General features: G+C 39.0%; 5 protein-coding genes across 5 annotated transcripts; 2 read left to right on the top strand and 3 right to left on the bottom strand.

The window, feature by feature from the left end:
• Positions 1–81: 81 nt before the first annotated feature.
• LOC129568250 (zinc finger CCCH domain-containing protein 14) lies at positions 82–4,463 on the bottom strand. The gene is made up of 6 exons (XM_055445919.1): positions 3,940–4,463; positions 3,522–3,741; positions 1,949–3,452; positions 1,373–1,872; positions 1,033–1,287; positions 82–915 (listed from the first exon to the last, which is right to left on the bottom strand). Exons 1-6 carry the CDS (start codon positions 3,976–3,978, stop codon positions 668–670), a joined length of 2,766 nt encoding a protein of 921 aa, XP_055301894.1. The 5' UTR covers positions 3,979–4,463; the 3' UTR covers positions 82–667.
• On the top strand, positions 4,300–7,691 carry LOC129568255 (dual specificity protein kinase TTK). Its single transcript, XM_055445931.1, has 8 exons — positions 4,300–4,717; positions 4,810–4,836; positions 4,911–4,976; positions 5,042–6,137; positions 6,259–6,365; positions 6,441–6,819; positions 7,002–7,178; positions 7,251–7,691. The coding sequence occupies exons 1-8, from the start codon at positions 4,659–4,661 to the stop codon at positions 7,356–7,358; spliced, it is 2,019 nt and encodes a 672-aa protein (XP_055301906.1). The 5' UTR covers positions 4,300–4,658; the 3' UTR covers positions 7,359–7,691.
• Positions 7,692–7,701: 10 nt separating this feature from the next.
• On the bottom strand, positions 7,702–11,876 carry LOC129568266 (heat shock 70 kDa protein cognate 4). Its single transcript, XM_055445940.1, has 4 exons — positions 11,718–11,876; positions 9,498–10,098; positions 8,846–9,349; positions 7,702–8,712 (listed from the first exon to the last, which is right to left on the bottom strand). Exons 2-4 carry the CDS (start codon positions 10,096–10,098, stop codon positions 7,862–7,864), a joined length of 1,956 nt encoding a protein of 651 aa, XP_055301915.1. The 5' UTR covers positions 11,718–11,876; the 3' UTR covers positions 7,702–7,861.
• Positions 11,877–12,444: 568 nt separating this feature from the next.
• On the top strand, positions 12,445–16,641 carry LOC129568277 (heat shock 70 kDa protein cognate 4-like). Its single transcript, XM_055445950.1, has 4 exons — positions 12,445–12,627; positions 14,046–14,646; positions 14,795–15,298; positions 15,433–16,641. Exons 2-4 carry the CDS (start codon positions 14,046–14,048, stop codon positions 16,278–16,280), a joined length of 1,953 nt encoding a protein of 650 aa, XP_055301925.1. The 5' UTR covers positions 12,445–12,627; the 3' UTR covers positions 16,281–16,641.
• On the bottom strand, positions 16,627–18,303 carry LOC129568313 (pseudouridylate synthase TRUB2, mitochondrial). Its single transcript, XM_055446005.1, has 3 exons — positions 18,040–18,303; positions 17,715–17,906; positions 16,627–17,608 (listed from the first exon to the last, which is right to left on the bottom strand). Exons 1-3 carry the CDS (start codon positions 18,188–18,190, stop codon positions 16,962–16,964), a joined length of 990 nt encoding a protein of 329 aa, XP_055301980.1. The 5' UTR covers positions 18,191–18,303; the 3' UTR covers positions 16,627–16,961.
• Between the last annotated feature and the right edge of the window lie 91 nt (positions 18,304–18,394).

The following is an 18,394-nucleotide window of genomic DNA, read 5'->3' on the forward strand; positions in this document are numbered from 1 at the left end:
AGCCAAAAGTAAGAGAATTGGCTTCAATCAAGGTAAACCAGTAATATTCACAAAAAAAATCGAATAAAACACGGTATAAAATTTCATTCTCATTGCTTCTGTTCGTTTATTTGAGCATACGCAAATAAATTTGGGATATATTTTTAGTGCAAATGATGTTTCTCTATTTTCGAATCAATTTGATCTTGTGTTATTTTTTGTTTCTATAAATATATGTCCTAACGCATACAATGTCGAATTGCATTCCGGATGTTTTGATGTTTTCCTTATGGCATTTGTGCTAAAGCCGATAAAATACAATGTGGTCAGGAAATCAGAATGACAATGGAATTTTGGCAATTGCGCTCAAAATTCATCTCTTCTTTAGATTAAACATGTCGAATGGCCGAACAATTCAATCATTTGGCTTCTATATAAATTAGTTCTCTCTTTTTCTCGTAGAAATTACGTAAAGCATCTAGAAAAATGATTTCAATGAAATTCTCGGATAATTTGGATTCAAATCTTAAAATTCATTCGATATACGTGCAACCCAGAAAACACATCGGGTGTTTGAATTTTTTTCTTCTCAAATGTCAGGTGCTTTTAAACTCTTAAATGTCAGCAGTCAGTTAGTTGTCATAGCGATAGAATTGATCAATGTAGGAAGGGGTGTTTTGGTGAAACTTCACACGGCCGATGCAACCCATTTCATTTTATTTTTCGATGGCATCGTTGTGTTGTTTGTCGGTGTGGGCAGATCGAAATGATAAAAGTTGCACTCCACCTTATTAGTACAGCTCTTTCCGAATTTGCACGGCTTCGGGTGATAGAATTCGCACAGCGTATTCGAGCAGTTCGGATAGAAGCGGCATAGTGTGGGCAACGGTGTGGTTACGATCTTTTTGTAGTTGGTAACGGGCACAACATGTGAGGCTACGGAAAATAAATGTGGAGTAAATCATTAAAAGCTCGAAAAATCAACGGAAAACTCGATCAATTTGAAAAATGATTTCAAAACTGAAACTTCAGTGGAATCGGAATGGAACTTACCCAGAGGTGGTGCGGCGCTCACAACAGGTGTATGAGTGAAGTTGCAGTCGAGGCGGGAGCATGTTAAATCAAACTTACATTTTGGATGAATGTATAGACAAATGTCACCGTATTTGCAATTGGGGAAGGCTTTGCATGGTGTCGTCGGATGATAATAGTCGCAACGCTCACCTCGCGTACATGACGGATAGAATTTGCAGCGCTCTTTCTTTGCTACTTTGTTTTCGTTTGATGTTACCGTTATGGCACTAGAAACTGATATTACAATAAAAGTTACGATTAAAATCCAATGCACTATGCGTTCCAAAAATAACTCTGAATTCCAGGAATAATAACTTACGTGGAGGCAGGTTGTCGTATTTATTTTGGCTGCTTGTTTTTAGCGTGCGGATTTTCGATGTAAATTCATTACTGTCACGTTCACGTGATTTGCTATGATTATCACGTCTACGGTTATCATCCCTGTCCGGGCTCTTTCTGTGCTCATTTTCGTTACTTCTACGCTCTGCACTCCGTGAACGACGCTTTTTCGGCGGTTCGGAAGTAGCTTCGGAGTTGCGGTCACTGATGTCAAACTTTATCGGCGTTCGTTTGCGTTTTAACGATGATGATTTACTGCTATCTTCAACCGCTTTACGAAGTTCATTCTCATTTTCCGTCTCTGCTGACCGTCGATTGCCAATTCGGCTTGTGATTGGTGTTCGTTTGCGTTCATCCATTTTTGCATCCGGCTTAATGACACGTGGAGTATCCTTCTGTGGTAGTTGTTTCTTTGCCGGGAAGCCCAGTGAATCCAGTGTGACGACGAATTGGGTTTTTGGCCCTAGACTGTCTTTTGATCTAGGTATGCGAAAAAGAAGAATAAATATTATTGAATAAGGTCATTATAATGTGAGTTAAAAATGATTGTAGTTACCCATCATTGTGAATAGCTTGAGGTATGTAAACAAAAGCATCGTCGTCAATCGATTCAGATTTTGGGACGTATTCTTCCTCCTCTTCTTCTGCTGCTGTCTCTAATTCGTCCACATTTGTGCCATCGATCGTTTCGGTTTCGTCGGCGGCAATTTCAACAACAATATTACCCTTTTGGAGTTTGTTACGGAACGATTTGGTGTACAGTTCCTTCGTATTCTTCTCCGTTGCCTTAAATTCCCGGGCTACTGGTTTGACGAGTGCCGTGGACTTTTGTGCTTCAGCCACCGCACGCAACAGAAGATTTTTACTTGCCTGTTTACTTCTTGGAATCAGTGGTCGTGGTTTGACTTTAACTACTGAACTAATCGGTACTTCGATTTCATCCTCAACGTACTCCGGTTTGGCTGGCGCAACAATGACTTTGGATCCCATTCGATTGGTCGCTGATGTCAGTTTCTCTTCACTTTTATTGATTCCACGCGATGAATCGCGATTGGTGCGACCTCCACGGAGTTCAACATCACGTTCTTTCTGTCGTACTTTTTCACGCAAGTCCCTTGGTTCGCGTAAGTCTCTTGACTCGCGTGTATCCCTGTGATCACGTAAATCTCTCGGTTCTCGTGAATCTCTTCGTTCGCGTGACCGTTGATTATCTCTACCCAGTCGACTTTCGATTCGTGATGACCGTCTCGAATCTGTATTTTTAATGGGGCTTCGTTCACGAATCTTCTCGGGTTCCGATCTCTTCGGAATCGCCGCTTGTTCGGTTGTTCGACGATGTGCTGGCACATAAATGGCTTGCTCCATACGCCGATGTGCCGATAAACTAATAATATTTTTATTTTTCTCAACTTGTTCACCTTTGCCGGCTTCATTATCGCCTCTCGTTCCAAGCCGATTCAAAATGGATTGTTTCTTCGACGGTGAACCTATTTCTGTATCTCGTGTCTCATCGAAGGTGATTTTTGCATGTGTTTTTGCCTCATTCACCTTTTCTGCTGTCGTTTCATTTGATTTTGCTTTTTCGATGGCATGCTCTTTACTGTTGTTACTTAATTCGCCATCGAAATCCAATTTTTCAGCTCCTAAATTAATGAAATCCTCATCATCCGACTCGTCAGTCATGTGACGCAGTTGCCGCTTGGCCTGATCGATTTTCTTTTGTAGTTCGGCCAATTCGGTGATTTCTTTTCTACAGACAACCGCTCCAACAGCCTTCTTGGCTATCTCCGATATCGTCGGGATGTCGAAGCCATCATTTGTCGTTCCACCATTTCGTTCTGCTTTCTTCACGCTCAGCGGAGGTTCAATGACCTTCTTGGCTTTTTGAATTAAATGATCGGCAAACACATCGGTGATTGACGTTGATGTACTTTGAATGGGTGGTGTGGTCGATCTCACCGGTGATTTATCGGGAGTTTTACCACGTTTCTTTGGTTTTACCTTTTTATCTCGTTTTTCAGTCGTGGACGATTCGCTGGTCTTACGCTTTGACTTTTGAACTGTGAAACAAATGAAATGTTCAGCTAAAGTAAAAAAAAAATTGAATTAAATGAGGTTAAAGTTCATACCGTTTGGTGGCAGTGTGACTTCTTGCAATTTCTCCAGCACTTGATGCAACCAACTGACAAATGTGTCTGTGTTTTCTTCCAAAAACAAACCCAAATCGTCAATCATCTGTTCTTTTGATCGTTTATTTGCCACCATAATCATAACGTAATCCGGCAACTCATCGTCAATGTAACCGGCAGTACCTGAGCCCAATTCGACGAGCTTTGCTTTCACAGCACTCTAAATGAGAAAAAAAAACAACAAAAACATTGATATCGATTAGTTCAAAATCGTTGTAACATTGCAAACTGTGTCACACATGATAACCGAATCGCAGATTTCTACCAACACATAAACAAATGACTCAGAATGCATTTATCGCTTATTGATGCAAAATCAATAAACACCTCAAAATGAATTCACAATTCGATAACTCACCCTCATTTTATTGCCAACTTCGGATCCTAATCCGTCCATTTTTTAACGCGTGCGTGGTGTTCAAGTCGACAAATTGAATAAAAATCTTATTGACGATACTATAACCACTGTTTTGATGAATGCACTACTCTTATTTTAAGAAATTAAAATATTGAATTGAATCAACAATCGTACTTTTGCGTGTGGAACGAATAGAAATTGTTCCAGTTGACAAAAGACCAACTCTAATAGAATTTTAATGACTTCGGGTCTTTTGACAGTATGTCGATGTGGTTGCTCAATATTCCGCTACAGCAGAAAATGGCGCTGCCGGCATAAAAAGCACGACTCACGCGATTTGCTTAAACGTTCCAGCGATGATGATGCAGAAATTTACAGTTTCATCGTGTTTTACTGCACAAAATTGAATAAATTTTTTAAAAATTGTATTTCAAATATTTTACTTTAAAGTCTCTGAAATTAAAAAATATATATACTCATACTGGCGAATTACTCGTACTGAATTCCGTGACTACCTTCACGCCATACATTCAACTGGCTTTGACAGATTGCTTTGGTGTTTTCAAAAGTTGTCTATTCGCAACTGTTTTTATAAGCCAAGCTGTACTTATTCTCAATCATGCTCAATGGCATTGTAATTTTCAGTGATACTAATTAAAATAAAAAAAGCCACAAAAAGAAACTAGTGTTTCATTACATTTTTCACTATTTGAATAAAAATGTCGTTCCCAAATTCGAAGCGTATTTCAGACATCGACTATCAAACGCCACTTCGCACGTATGTACTGCAATCACAAAAGAACAAATGTTTACATTTTGATTGTTTGAACATTGAATGAAAAATAAAATCTCCTCTATCCTTCGAAATAGGTCGGTATCGGAATCATTTACTAAAAAGTGAGTGTGATGTTGAAATAAAATCCGTGAATTGAACTAAACGAATTTTTCGGAATATTTTTACATTTTTCTAGGGATTTGTTACCGAAACGAATATCGGAGCTGTCACCGCTCGAATCATCTGACGATGAAGATCAAGGGTATTTCAAGTGTAACACGATTTTCATCGTTTTTACTAAACAATTTCCTCTTTTTCCATTCATAGGCCAAACAATGCCTTTTTGAATGATTCATTCATTGAGTCGCCGATGGATAAATTGAAGAACAATAGTGAAAATAATCAAAATGCAATCAATAAGAAGACCGATTTGATTTTTAGTGCAAGTAATTTGCCGTCAATCAAAGAAAAGGGTGAAACAAGCGCTGAAAATACTGGCAAACGAGATTCGACGTCGCGTCAATTAAATTTTGATGATCCTGATGGGGATGTTGTGAACAAAAAGGAGCCAGACCGACCGAAAATTTCGCTATTCAGCAAACTCCAATCGAATGACACCACCAGAAAATTAAGCGAATCCGTCACGGCTCGTGTGTCCGATGCTTCATGGAAAACGAAAACGGTTGAAGTCAAAAGTGCGGACAGTTTGAATGCACCACTTGAAGCGCTTGCCGTCAAACAGACTAGTGTGGCTCCAACAAAGACCATCGATTCATTGGTACATGAACCGAAACTGTGCACCGAACAACAAACACCGAAAGTAAAATCAGCAGATCGAGATAAGTCAAGGAATGCAGCTCCAAAACCAAATCCAGATGATGAAGAAACTCCGTACAAAGGGTTTCAAATGCCACCAACATTAACTATGCGCCGCGTACAATCGACCTCACAGCATCGAACGATTTTATCATCGGCTAGCCAGACGAAGAAATGCCGTTCCGAATTGGAAAATGAATTTAAATCACAGAAAGTTCTTTTCCGCACACCATCAGCTGTTTCACGGCCAGCCATGAAAGTCATGAATCATTTGGGATTGGACGATTCGTTGAACTGTTATCAGTCATCGCCAATGGCAAATCTGTCGCCAGTTAAAGAAGAACGGAATAAAGACCTTAACCATTCCACAAATGAACTAATTGCCAATGACTTGTATCGATCGACTGATAAACTCGACGGCGCAAAAGACGTTGCGACAAAAGAGGTCCTTAAATCAAGTGCCACTTTAAGTGACAGTGCAGACACAAAGAAAACGATAACCATCAATGGCAAAGACTTTGTAATACAAAGCAAAATTGGCCAAGGTGGTTCCAGTTCAGTATTTTTAGTAGAACACAAAGATACCAAACTTCCGTGCGCGTTGAAGGTAATTTGATTTAAATCAAAAGATTGTTTTTTGAATCGAAAATTTGGGTTCAGAAAAGTATAAATATGGCATTTGTTTAATTTTTAATTATACAAACCCATTTAAAATGATTGATTTTTAGGTGGTCGATTTGCGTGGTGATCCGGCTTTGATTGAAGGCTACATTAAGGAAGTGAAGATTTTAGCCATGCTTCAGGATAAATTGAATGTGATTCGATTGTACGAATAGTAAGTTAATTTCCAAAATCAACCATTCTCAATTTGTATATCGATGCTCAATCATTTTTGGTTTTTCAATTAAAGTGCCCTAATTTCATCGGAAAATCTTCTGTACATGGTAATGGAGAAAGGTGATTCTGACCTTCGGAAAATATTACAAACATACAACTCATCGCTGCCGCTCTACACACTGATGTCTTATTGGCATCAAATGCTTGAATCCGTCGGTTATATCCATAAGAAAGACATCATTCATTCTGACTTGAAGCCAGAGAATTTTTTAATGGTTCGAGGACGATTGAAGCTCATTGACTTTGGGATTTCAAGTAAAATGGCCGTTGATGCCACATCGATAATCAAGCATTCTCAAGTTGGCACATTCAACTACATCAGCCCCGAAGCACTAATGGATACATCGACCGGCAACAGTCCGATATCAAAGAAGCATCAACCGAAAATCAAAGTGAGTCACATTAAAAGCAATGAAAGAGTCAAGTTGGTGGACACACATTTCGAATATTTTCATTGAGACACAGAATCACCATATATACATAGACATTTGAATTGTAAAATTCTTGGAAAAAATTCACTTTTCATTTTCGATTCTTAACATTTCATCACATTTCGTATTGTTTTTCTCTGCAGATTTCACCAAAGTCCGATGTATGGTCTCTTGGATGCATTTTGTATTTGCTGCTGTACAAAAAGACGCCATTCGCACATATCAAAAATATCTACGCTAAAATGCAAGCGATTATCAATCCAAGTAAAGAGATCGAATATTCGAAACTACCAAACTACTATCCGTCAATGCTACTAGAGGTATAGAAACGAAAAAAAATCAGCTGGCGGTGAAAATCTGGACATTGTTTCATTGTTGTTGTTTATTTGCAGATGGTGCAGCTGTGTTTGAAACATAATCCAAAAGAACGAGCATCTGTAGCGGATCTATTGAAATTTCCTATTGCCATGGTGATACCTATCAACAATACAGAGAAATAACATTCTGTTTGTAGCTTTATCCACCGATTTTATACACTAGAAATATAACAATCGTATTAAATTGCAAGTATTGCTTTAATTTGTATTGTATAAAACATGAGAGATATCATGAATAAGCCATAGAGTTTGGGTTTATTTTACTGTTTTGGTGAGAGAACTATTTTATAATTTATGTTATTGAATCATTTTGAATAGCACCACATGAATGCTTCGAAGGAAATTGTTAGCTGGTTCAAGAGTGTTTGTATGCAGAAAGTTGAATAAGTGGAAAGGCCGAGCGTTTATCAAATCAATCAGAATAATCTAGAATAAAATGAATAATGGGAATTCAAACACATGGAGATTTTATTTATTTTTTGTTTGTTTCGTTTGATTTATTTGGAATGATCGAATTCTAACTGGATGATTTTCAGTTGATTACATTCTTGTAAATAGGATTCGAAGCAAGTGAAGATGCGATTACTTAAAATTACAAATAGGCTGTTGTGACAGTGCTTAAATGCTTAATCGACTTCTTCGATTGTTGGGCCACCAGCACCACCAGCGCCTGGAGCGGCACCACCGCCTGGAGCGCCCGGGAAACCGCCTGGCATACCGCCAGCGCCTGGAGCACCACCGGCTGCACCATACAACTTGGTGATGATTGGATTACAGACTCCTTCAAGCTCCTTTTGACGGTGTTCGTATTCTTCTTTTTCGCCCAATTGATTGGCATCCAACCACTTGATGGTTTCGTTGCATTTTTCAAGGATGGTGTTGCGGTCAGCTTCAGAGACTTTGGCTTTGATGTTTTCTTCATCCAAAGTGGATTTCATGTTGAAGCAGTATGATTCCAAACCGTTCTTGGCAGCGATTGTTTCCTTTTGCTTCTCATCTTCTGTACGGTACTTTTCGGCTTCGTTAACCATGCGTTCGATATCTTCTTTGCTCAAACGTCCCTTGTCGTTGGTGATGGTGATCTTGTTTTCTTTGTTGGTCGACTTTTCCAAAGCGGTAACGTTCAAGATACCGTTGGCATCAATATCGAAGGTGACTTCGATTTGTGGAACGCCACGTGGTGCTGGTGGGATACCAGACAATTCGAATTTACCCAATTGGTTGTTGTCCTTGGTCATTGCACGTTCACCTTCGAAAACTTGGATCAACACTCCTGGTTGGTTGTCCGAGTAGGTGGTGAATGTTTGGGTTTGTTTGGTTGGGATGGTTGTGTTACGTTTGATCAACACGCTCATCACACCACCAGCGGTTTCGATACCCAACGACAATGGAGTAACGTCCAACAAGAGCAAGTCTTGAACGGCTTCCGATTTGTCACCGTGCAAGATGGCGGCTTGGACAGCAGCACCATAGGCAACTGTAAGTCAAATGTGAAAAGTACACTCATTAGTACAACTGAATCGATTTTTTCTTCTTCAAATTAAAATGAAAAATCAAAGTCAAACAAAAGACATGGATAAAGAGAGATGAGAGAATGAATTGACACCTACCGGCTTCGTCGGGGTTGATTGATTTGTTGAGTTCTTTGCCGTTGAAGAAGTCTTGCAACAACTTTTGAACCTTTGGGATACGGGTTGATCCACCGACCAAGACGATGTCGTGAATGCTGCTCTTGTCCAATTTGGCATCACGAATAGCCTTCTCGACTGGGTCCATTGTGGCACGGAACAAGTCGGCGTTCAATTCTTCGAAACGAGCTCGAGTGATCGATGTGTAGAAGTCAACACCTTCGAACAATGAATCGATCTCAATGCTGGCTTGAGTCGATGATGACAAAGTTCTCTTTGCACGTTCGCAGGCGGTACGCAAACGACGCAATGCACGCTTGTTGGATTCCAAATCCTTCTTGTGCTTGCGCTTGAACTCCTGCACGAAGTGGTTGACCAAACGGTTATCGAAATCTTCACCTCCCAAGTGAGTGTCACCGGCAGTTGATTTCACCTCAAAGATACCATCATCGATCGACAGAATACTGACATCGAAGGTACCACCACCTGATCAATTCAAGGAATTCAAGGAAAGAAAATGAAAGAAAAAACCATTTTATTAGCAAATTGATCGCATGAAATTGTATGCCAAATCATAGTTCGATGGAAAATCGTTCGAGAAATAATTCTTTTCTATCTAAAATGCGACGCTTACCCAAATCGAAGATCAAAACATTGCGTTCTCCGACGGCCTTCTTGTCCAACCCGTAGGCAATGGCGGCGGCAGTTGGCTCGTTGATGATACGGAGCACATTCAAACCAGAAATGGTTCCGGCATCTTTGGTTGCTTGACGTTGCGAATCGTTGAAGTAAGCTGGCACTGTGACGACGGCGTCAGTGACAGTTTTGCCCAAGTAAGCTTCGGCGGTTTCCTTCATCTTGGTCAAAACCATGGATGAGATTTCTTCTGGGAAAAATTGTTTTTTTTCGCCCTTGTATTGGACTTCAATTTTTGGTTTGGTGTCAACATTCTTAACTTCGAATGGCCAATGTTTCATATCGGCTTGGATGACTGGATCGTCGAATTTACGGCCAATCAAACGCTTGGCGTCGAAAACTGTGTTGTTTGGGTTCATGGCGACCTGGTTTTTGGCAGCATCACCGATGAGACGTTCGGTATCGGTGAAGGCAACGTACGATGGTGTGGTACGGTTACCTTGATCGTTGGCGATGATTTCAACCTTTCCGTGTTGGAATACACCGACGCATGAGTACGTGGTACCCAAATCAATACCAATAGCTGGAGCTTTAGCCATCTAAATTTCAGTAAAAAAAATAGTAAAAAAGAACCGTTAAAATCAAACAAAATTTCATTGAATCAACTAAATATAGCAATTTTAAATCATCGAACAAGTAAAAAAGCATACGCGTCATTAATCAAAGCAAAGGAAAAGGAAAAAAATATCCAGAACACGACCGATAAATTGAACGAAATGAAAAATGACAACTTTTGGCAAAAAAAACCTAGAATTTGTGCGTTAATCCACGTGTCCATCTAAAAATTAATCTCATGTTTTCCTTCACAGACTACTCTTATTAAAAGTGAGCGATCTATTTTTGGAACCGTTACATTGAATTTTTCTAATTTGAACAAAAAAAACGGAGTTGAACACAAGAGAGAAAAGTCCAATGACGCAACGTCAACCCAATTTTATTTCATGCGACGGAACGTGCGAGTGTGAGTGCGTTTGTGTGTGTTTGATGGCCGGTGCTTGTTCACACACAAGCGGTATTGTTTGGATGAAAAAAAGAATGACAAATTCGTTAGAAAGCGTGGCATCGTTCTTCTGCTGTTGCTAACCAACGTAATCAGTATTGGCTGGTTCTAGTATTTTCCATTTGGTTTTCGGTCGTCGGAATGACGCAAAAAATAACGAGTATTTTGCGTTTACATGATTTCAATATGTGTATACACATTGTGTATGCAACAATGACGCAATCAATTTCGCTTTCAACGGTTTTTTCCCTTCTCTTCTAGAATTTGTTTATTTATAATTAAAGAATTGGTGCTCGGTTACTGTGCTCGAATGAGATAAGAGGAAAGTTTGGGAGCGCAATAAAAAAAGTCTCGAAATTACTCGATGATGATTTTTGGTTTTTGTTTGTTCGAATTGCGTTTAATGGTGGTTCACCAACACTTAAGATAAGCGCGTTGTCTAAACATTTATTCTAGATTTTTCTGTCAAAGTCATTGTGTATAAACGTTTAAGTATCAAAATAAACGAATCACGAAACGCCGGATTCGCGATAAATTGAATTACGGGTATTTTTAGAATGAAGCAAAAAGCCCCGCAATAGTTTTTGTTGCAATGTCCTGATATTGATACTTTGCTAATTTAGCGCTGCACTTACGCAGCGCGCACTGAAATGCCAGTGACTCGGATTGACCTATTATTTTGAGCGGTTTGATTTTGGTATTTTCCAATTGATTCCATCGAAAGATGGCTGGCAATGTGTAAGAGAAGACGAAAAATTGCTGACTCAACGAAATGATGTCAATGTGAGTTTCGTACATTCCAAAGCAAACATGCAACTGTTTTTTTTCTCGACCCAAATAAGGACTTGCGAACAACCAATCATTGAATCTAACTAAATTAATTTAGTTCGAATGTATCAAACAAAATTGAAATGAGAAATGCAAATCCTTTTGTGTAAGCGAAAAAAGTCTGTGGGATTCCTTTTGAAATTCAACGCTACCACTTGAATCACTTTAATTGCATTATTCATACAAATTCTAGACGTTTGTGTTAAGGTCAATGCAAAACGAACGAGTTTCATGTAATTTCAACATGTTTGGTAATATGACTTTGAAAAACGATTTTATTGGTCGCATTACGATGACAACAACAGATGGAATGTTTCATGGAAAACTTACATTTTTCTCTTTTTCGTTTCACTCGGTAGCTTGGATAAATTTCACTTGAATCACTTGTCTCAAATAAGAATCACAAATGAAAAGCTCTAGGTATTTTTCTTCCTTACTGTAACTTGAGTAGTGCATACACTTTCGAAATCAATGAATGAATAAGTAGGATTGTATGACACTCGTTATTTTATATTGCATTCGAAATTTCGAAAATGAACCTTCTAGATGCTTCGATCGTCGCTTCTGTCAACGAAATTATTCCATAGCTTGCTTGTGCTTTTCTATAGGCGCGAAACCAATGCGTCGCTTGTTGAAATATTTTCGAAGTGAAGAACCGTTGTGTGAATTATCACGGGCGATCACCGTTGAAAAAGTGATTGGAAAATGTGTTTGTTCAATTGTTAGAATGATAATCGGCAATATTCAAATGAAAATGTTCAGCCGAATGGTAAAAAAATATGAAATTCATCATTAGAATTTGATTTATCTTCAAATTCGAAATTTCTCGAAAAGAATAGGAATAGTGGCAAATGCCAGCAGATGGAGCCATCGTTTGTCGCATTGAAATCGAACCAAGCACACACAGACATACACACTGAAGACGAGCTAGACTGGAGTAGCATTGCGGTGAAACACATACATAGCTGAAAATGAACAGATGTATGTACATTCATATCCATCCACAGACAGCTGCAAGCGTGAACCGATACTGTCGGCTACTCAATACAAACACACTCGTTTCTTGGTATTCATGAGCGTTTGAGTATCCACGAGCATTGGTGTTTGATCGAACCACATCTATTCGTCATTAGTTCTTCAATCTTCAATTGCGCTATACGTGTTTTTACGAAGTCTTTGCTTTATTTTGCGAACTCGATTCATTTTTTGGAAATAAATCAACTCATTCAATTACAATAAAGTGAGTATTAATTTTTTTTTTTGGGATTTTCATTATTATTCTAAGAAGAAAATAATTAATTTCGTCGTAAATTCATGATATTCTGTGAAATCGATGGATTTTTCTTTGTCATGTAATTCGATGTAAAGTCTTTGTTCCGTTTGTTCTTATGTAAAAAAGAAATTGCCGTTTCATGGCCGCCATACAGACAAGCGCGTGTTCCATTTCAATTTTTATAATAGAAATTTCATTTTACGATCGAAATCAGTAAGGTTGGATGAAAATTTAATTGATAATTTTTGTGATTTTTACTCACATAAAATTTTCCATGTGGTTTGCACGCCGCTACTCAGGCGGAAGTCATGTTCGTTTTTTCGTTCATGTTCTGGAACATTTTTTTTTTGTGTCATTGTGTGCGTGCATGTGGTTCGCATTTACAAGGTGATTCAAGTGCCGACTAAATAAGTCATGAACTCACAACTATTATACCAAATATGGCACACACGTTCTTTGTCATCATTCCTTTTACGAATCATTTCGTTAATTTATGTATTTTTTCTGTTAAATTTCTCCTTAAATCGATTGAAACGATGAAAAAAAAATCCATGAACATTTTCAACGAGAAAGCTTCAAAATGGCTTCAATTACAACATGATTCCAGATGAAAGAAAAAAAAACGAAAATTATTGATCGTATAGCATTTGATGCTTATTCGCATCACATTTTATTGATTTTCAATTTCTACTCGTCCGCCCATGAACACTTTCTATGCTACAAATGGGTTACGAAGCGTGTCGTCATGCAAACACTTTTTTCCCGTAGGGAGACACGTGGTTTACTGTGGGCGCACTGAACACACGCTTGCGAAAGTATTGTGCACGACATTCCATTTACGTATTCAATTTTCACCCATTTTTTTCGATTAATTGTTCATGCAAACACAACCAGTAAATGCAGTGCAATTAATACTGGTTTTCTATTATTTGCGTCTGTGAATAAATTATTAGCAAATACTACTTAACTATTATTGTATTCTTATCGAAAACTGATACAGTTACGAATTGAATGCATCAGCAATTTTTCAAATAAAGGAATGGTTTATTTTTCATAACGGAAATGACGACAAACGATTTCATTTTGTATATGAAAAGATGATACGCGCATTTAAAAACAATTTCTTCTAATTGGTGATACATGTTAGATCTGTGATTCGATGAGTCACTGCTTACAATCTGACACTCTGGTTGTGAAACATGTGTCAAGATTATGTATGACGCAACACGAGACCTTTGCTAAATATAATGTTGAATTTACACGTTACGCCTTTTGGTTATCGCATTTTTAATTTTTGAAGAAATTTTTAACATATCGCACATCGGAATGAATCATTTATTTAATCAATTTTTTTTTATTTTTTCCTCCTTTTTCTGGAAATTCAGATGGCTAAAGCTCCAGCTGTTGGTATTGATTTGGGTACCACGTACTCATGCGTCGGTGTATTCCAACACGGAAAGGTTGAAATCATCGCCAACGATCAAGGTAACCGTACCACACCATCGTACGTTGCCTTCACCGATACCGAACGTCTCATCGGTGATGCTGCCAAAAACCAGGTCGCCATGAACCCAAACAACACAGTTTTCGACGCCAAGCGTTTGATTGGCCGTAAATTCGACGATCCAGTCATCCAAGCCGATATGAAACATTGGCCATTCGAAGTTAAGAATGTTGACACCAAACCAAAAATTGAAGTCCAATACAAGGGCGAAAAAAAACAATTTTTCCCAGAAGAAATCTCATCCATGGTTTTGACCAAGATGAAGGAAACCGCCGAAGCTTACTTGGGCAAAACTGTCACTGACGCCGTCGTCACAGTGCCAGCTTACTTCAACGATTCGCAACGTCAAGCAACCAAAGATGCCGGAACCATTTCTGGTTTGAATGTGCTCCGTATCATCAACGAGCCAACTGCCGCCGCCATTGCCTACGGGTTGGACAAGAAGGCCGTCGGAGAACGCAATGTTTTGATCTTCGATTTGGGTAAGCGTCGCATTTTAGATAGAAAAGAATTATTTCTCGAACGATTTTCCATCGAACTATGATTTGGCATACAATTTCATGCGATCAATTTGCTAATAAAATGGTTTTTTCTTTCATTTTCTTTCCTTGAATTCCTTGAATTGATCAGGTGGTGGTACCTTCGATGTCAGTATTCTGTCGATCGATGATGGTATCTTTGAGGTGAAATCAACTGCCGGTGACACTCACTTGGGAGGTGAAGATTTCGATAACCGTTTGGTCAACCACTTCGTGCAGGAGTTCAAGCGCAAGCACAAGAAGGATTTGGAATCCAACAAGCGTGCATTGCGTCGTTTGCGTACCGCCTGCGAACGTGCAAAGAGAACTTTGTCATCATCGACTCAAGCCAGCATTGAGATCGATTCATTGTTCGAAGGTGTTGACTTCTACACATCGATCACTCGAGCTCGTTTCGAAGAATTGAACGCCGACTTGTTCCGTGCCACAATGGACCCAGTCGAGAAGGCTATTCGTGATGCCAAATTGGACAAGAGCAGCATTCACGACATCGTCTTGGTCGGTGGATCAACCCGTATCCCAAAGGTTCAAAAGTTGTTGCAAGACTTCTTCAACGGCAAAGAACTCAACAAATCAATCAACCCCGATGAAGCCGGTAGGTGTCAATTCATTCTCTCATCTCTCTTTATCCATGTCTTTTGTTTGACTATGACTTTCCATTTTAATTTGAAGAAGAAAAAAATCGATTCAGTTGTACTAATGAATGTACTTTTCACATTTGACTTACAGTTGCCTATGGTGCTGCTGTCCAAGCCGCCATCTTGCACGGTGACAAATCGGAAGCCGTTCAAGACTTGCTCTTGTTGGACGTTACTCCATTGTCGTTGGGTATCGAAACCGCTGGTGGTGTGATGAGCGTGTTGATCAAACGTAACACAACCATCCCAACCAAACAAACCCAAACATTCACCACCTACTCGGACAACCAACCAGGAGTGTTGATCCAAGTTTTCGAAGGTGAGCGGGCAATGACCAAGGATAACAACTTGTTGGGCAAATTCGAATTATCCGGTATCCCACCAGCACCACGTGGCGTTCCACAAATCGAAGTCACCTTCGATATTGATGCCAACGGTATCTTGAACGTTACCGCTTTGGAAAAGTCGACCAACAAAGAAAACAAGATCACCATCACCAACGACAAGGGACGTTTGAGCAAAGAAGATATCGAACGCATGGTTAACGAAGCCGAAAAGTACCGTACAGAAGATGAGAAGCAAAAGGAAACCATCGCTGCCAAGAACGGTTTGGAATCATACTGCTTCAACATGAAATCAACCATGGATGAAGAGAACATCAAATCGAAAATTTCCGAATCCGATCGCAACACCATCCTTGCAAAATGCAACGAAACCATCAAGTGGTTGGATGCCAATCAATTGGGCGAAAAAGAAGAATACGAACACCGTCAAAAGGAGCTTGAAGGAGTCTGCAATCCAATCATCACCAAGTTGTATGGTGCAGCCGGTGGTGCTCCAGGCGCTGGCGGTATGCCAGGCGGTTTCCCGGGCGCTCCAGGTGGTGGCGGTGAAAACCCAGGTGCCGGATCAGGCCCAACAATTGAAGAAGTCGATTAAATTGGCTCGCTGACTTTCCTCTGCGGATAATCAAACAGCTTCACATAACTCCATTTTAGCTAATGCTTGATACTTATCATCATTGACCATTTTTGGCTAAGTTAAACGATTATAACTCTATTACTCATATTATTTTTTTTCGATTCTCAATTTCCTATCAAGGCTATCAAATTTGATAACGAAACACATAGACTATAACTATGATATACTTTTATTGTTATGCAATATCTAAACAAAAAAATATAAACTGAATGTTCTGTTCAACAAGAAACAGTTTTAAAACTATTGGTGATTTGCGGCGGAATAAGCCCACATATATATGAAAAAAATAAAACCAAAATGTTAATTTAACGTAGTTCAATTCGATCGTCTTTTATTCCAAAAACCATTGAAAAATAAAGAAACACATTTCCTCTCAGGAATTTAGTACAATTTTCAATGACATCTAAAAACAACTTGAGTCTAATTACACATTGAACTAAGTCTATCGTAAACCATCCAAATTGTAACAATTGAACAAAAAGACTCATTTTCTGCAAAACTTTGAAGGGTAACTGTTGTTTTTTATATCATATTTGAGAAGAACACAAAAATAACTTCCGATATGAATATATGACTTATTTGTATTTTTTTTAGAAAAGTGGTTTATTTTGAGACTATGTTACAATTAGAACTATGTTACTATTTGGATGGTTTACGATATGCTTTATTCATGACTTCTTCATAGCCGACCGGTGTTGCCACATCCTCACTGACCATTTGTGGATGTTCATTCCAAATTCTCTGGCATTGATGCATACTTTTCAGAACATTCTGTAGATTCCAGTGGCTGCGCAACAGTGAATCTTCGAATGAAAAATACCCATAACGTGTGCATCTTATTTTGGTACAATGGGCAACCGTTTTCAGTTGAACGGCAACATCTAAAACTAAGCTGGCTAACATTTCTTCCGATGCGTTCATTGTTTGCACTTCAATTGTGAATGTTTTCCCCGTGAATTCCGTATTCCGTATGCCATAAATGACGGTGTTCTTGGTGTTAAGCGGTCGAATGAGTCCTTTGCATGCTAGTTCATAAGCTGATTGCGATTGAATGTCCAATCCACTCATTTCGTACATTTGCTTTTGATACGTTGTTTGCAACGATGACAATAATGCCTGTAGCCGTCCAGATGTAACATGCTTATAGCCTCCTCTCAAAGTGCAGCGATCTCCTTGGAAATTGGTCTCTGTCGCTTTCCCAAACTTGCCGGTCACGTGGAATGTTTGGATTGGCGCTCCATTTTTCAGCAGATTTGCGAATCGCACACCTTTATTAATACCTAAAACTGATGACAAAAAGCGAAATTTATAACATTTTTCGTTTATGAACCATTGCTCATGCATCGTTTTCAGAAAATACATCGTTTTCAATCGTTTTAATTCGATTCTTACCCATAACGCCGCTTGTGTGAACTCCAAGATGATCGGCCGCAAATATTTTCAACATATCCTGTGTGTACCGAGGTCCAGTGGCTAAAATATCTTGACCTAAATTTGGCACTAATTGAACGGAATAGTTTTTATTGTCCGCACTCTCGATTTGCACCAGCGGCTTCGGCTCATCCAATTGCATCGAGTTTAAGTCTATGTTTTGGGATTGACGTCAGTTCCATATGAAAAATGAAGAAACACAACGGAAAATGAGTGAGATTTTTTCTGTTCTTCTGTCACAGAAAAATCTATTTGAATTAAACAAGTATCGAATCATATCTCTTACCATCGCAAAGATTTCGCTTGATTGCATTTATCAAGGTTGTCGTCAACATGCCGGATGGCTTGTACACATTTATCGTGCCGTGTAAAAACTTCCAAGCTTTCGATGCCCGTGCAATGAGCATCGATGGATTTTTGACCACCAATTCAGACATTTTGTGGACAAATTTTATAAATTAATCGAAGTAAAATAGAATTTCTTATATTATTTTGAATACAAATAACACAAGCATGCTGCTGTCAAATAAGAAATGTCAATTAAATATTCAGTTCCCTATCGGACACCATGAGTATCGTGCGTGATAAGACACGATTTCGAATTGGAATCGATGAATGCATGAGAAAAGTTTGTTTTCGGC

The sequence above is a fragment of the Sitodiplosis mosellana genome, unplaced genomic scaffold (assembly GCF_009176505.1).
Source record: "Sitodiplosis mosellana isolate CC-2019 unplaced genomic scaffold, AAFC_SMos_1.0 Smas_scaffold_1, whole genome shotgun sequence".
In the NCBI taxonomy this organism is placed as follows: Eukaryota; Metazoa; Arthropoda; class Insecta; order Diptera; family Cecidomyiidae; genus Sitodiplosis; species Sitodiplosis mosellana.

What these genes read in the sequence shown, in the direction of transcription:
- LOC129568313 (XM_055446005.1), bottom strand. Translation starts at nt 18,190, where the DNA reads ATGTCTGAATTGGTGGTCAAAAATCCATCGATGCTCATTGCACGGGCA. An exon ending in CAAGCGAAATCTTTGCGATG is followed by an intron (nt 17,907 to 18,039) that starts GTAAGAGATATG and finishes CCCAAAACATAG; the next exon opens with ACTTAAACTCGATGCAATTG. An exon ending in TCACACAAGCGGCGTTATGG is followed by an intron (nt 17,609 to 17,714) that starts GTAAGAATCGAA and finishes TTTTGTCATCAG; the next exon opens with TTTTAGGTATTAATAAAGGT.
- LOC129568277 (XM_055445950.1), top strand. Translation starts at nt 14,046, where the DNA reads ATGGCTAAAGCTCCAGCTGTTGGTATTGATTTGGGTACCACGTACTCA. An exon ending in TGTTTTGATCTTCGATTTGG is followed by an intron (nt 14,647 to 14,794) that starts GTAAGCGTCGCA and finishes TGAATTGATCAG; the next exon opens with GTGGTGGTACCTTCGATGTC. An exon ending in AATCAACCCCGATGAAGCCG is followed by an intron (nt 15,299 to 15,432) that starts GTAGGTGTCAAT and finishes TTTGACTTACAG; the next exon opens with TTGCCTATGGTGCTGCTGTC.
- LOC129568250 (XM_055445919.1), bottom strand. Translation starts at nt 3,978, where the DNA reads ATGGACGGATTAGGATCCGAAGTTGGCAATAAAATGAGG. An exon ending in ATACGACAACCTGCCTCCAC is followed by an intron (nt 1,288 to 1,372) that starts GTAAGTTATTAT and finishes TTGTAATATCAG; the next exon opens with TTTCTAGTGCCATAACGGTA. An exon ending in GAGCGCCGCACCACCTCTGG is followed by an intron (nt 916 to 1,032) that starts GTAAGTTCCATT and finishes TATTTTCCGTAG; the next exon opens with CCTCACATGTTGTGCCCGTT.
- LOC129568255 (XM_055445931.1), top strand. Translation starts at nt 4,659, where the DNA reads ATGTCGTTCCCAAATTCGAAGCGTATTTCAGACATCGACTATCAAACG. An exon ending in TCGGAATCATTTACTAAAAA is followed by an intron (nt 4,837 to 4,910) that starts GTGAGTGTGATG and finishes ACATTTTTCTAG; the next exon opens with GGATTTGTTACCGAAACGAA. An exon ending in AGCATCAACCGAAAATCAAA is followed by an intron (nt 6,820 to 7,001) that starts GTGAGTCACATT and finishes TTTTCTCTGCAG; the next exon opens with ATTTCACCAAAGTCCGATGT.
- LOC129568266 (XM_055445940.1), bottom strand. Translation starts at nt 10,098, where the DNA reads ATGGCTAAAGCTCCAGCTATTGGTATTGATTTGGGTACCACGTACTCA. An exon ending in TGTTTTGATCTTCGATTTGG is followed by an intron (nt 9,350 to 9,497) that starts GTAAGCGTCGCA and finishes TGAATTGATCAG; the next exon opens with GTGGTGGTACCTTCGATGTC. An exon ending in AATCAACCCCGACGAAGCCG is followed by an intron (nt 8,713 to 8,845) that starts GTAGGTGTCAAT and finishes TTTGACTTACAG; the next exon opens with TTGCCTATGGTGCTGCTGTC.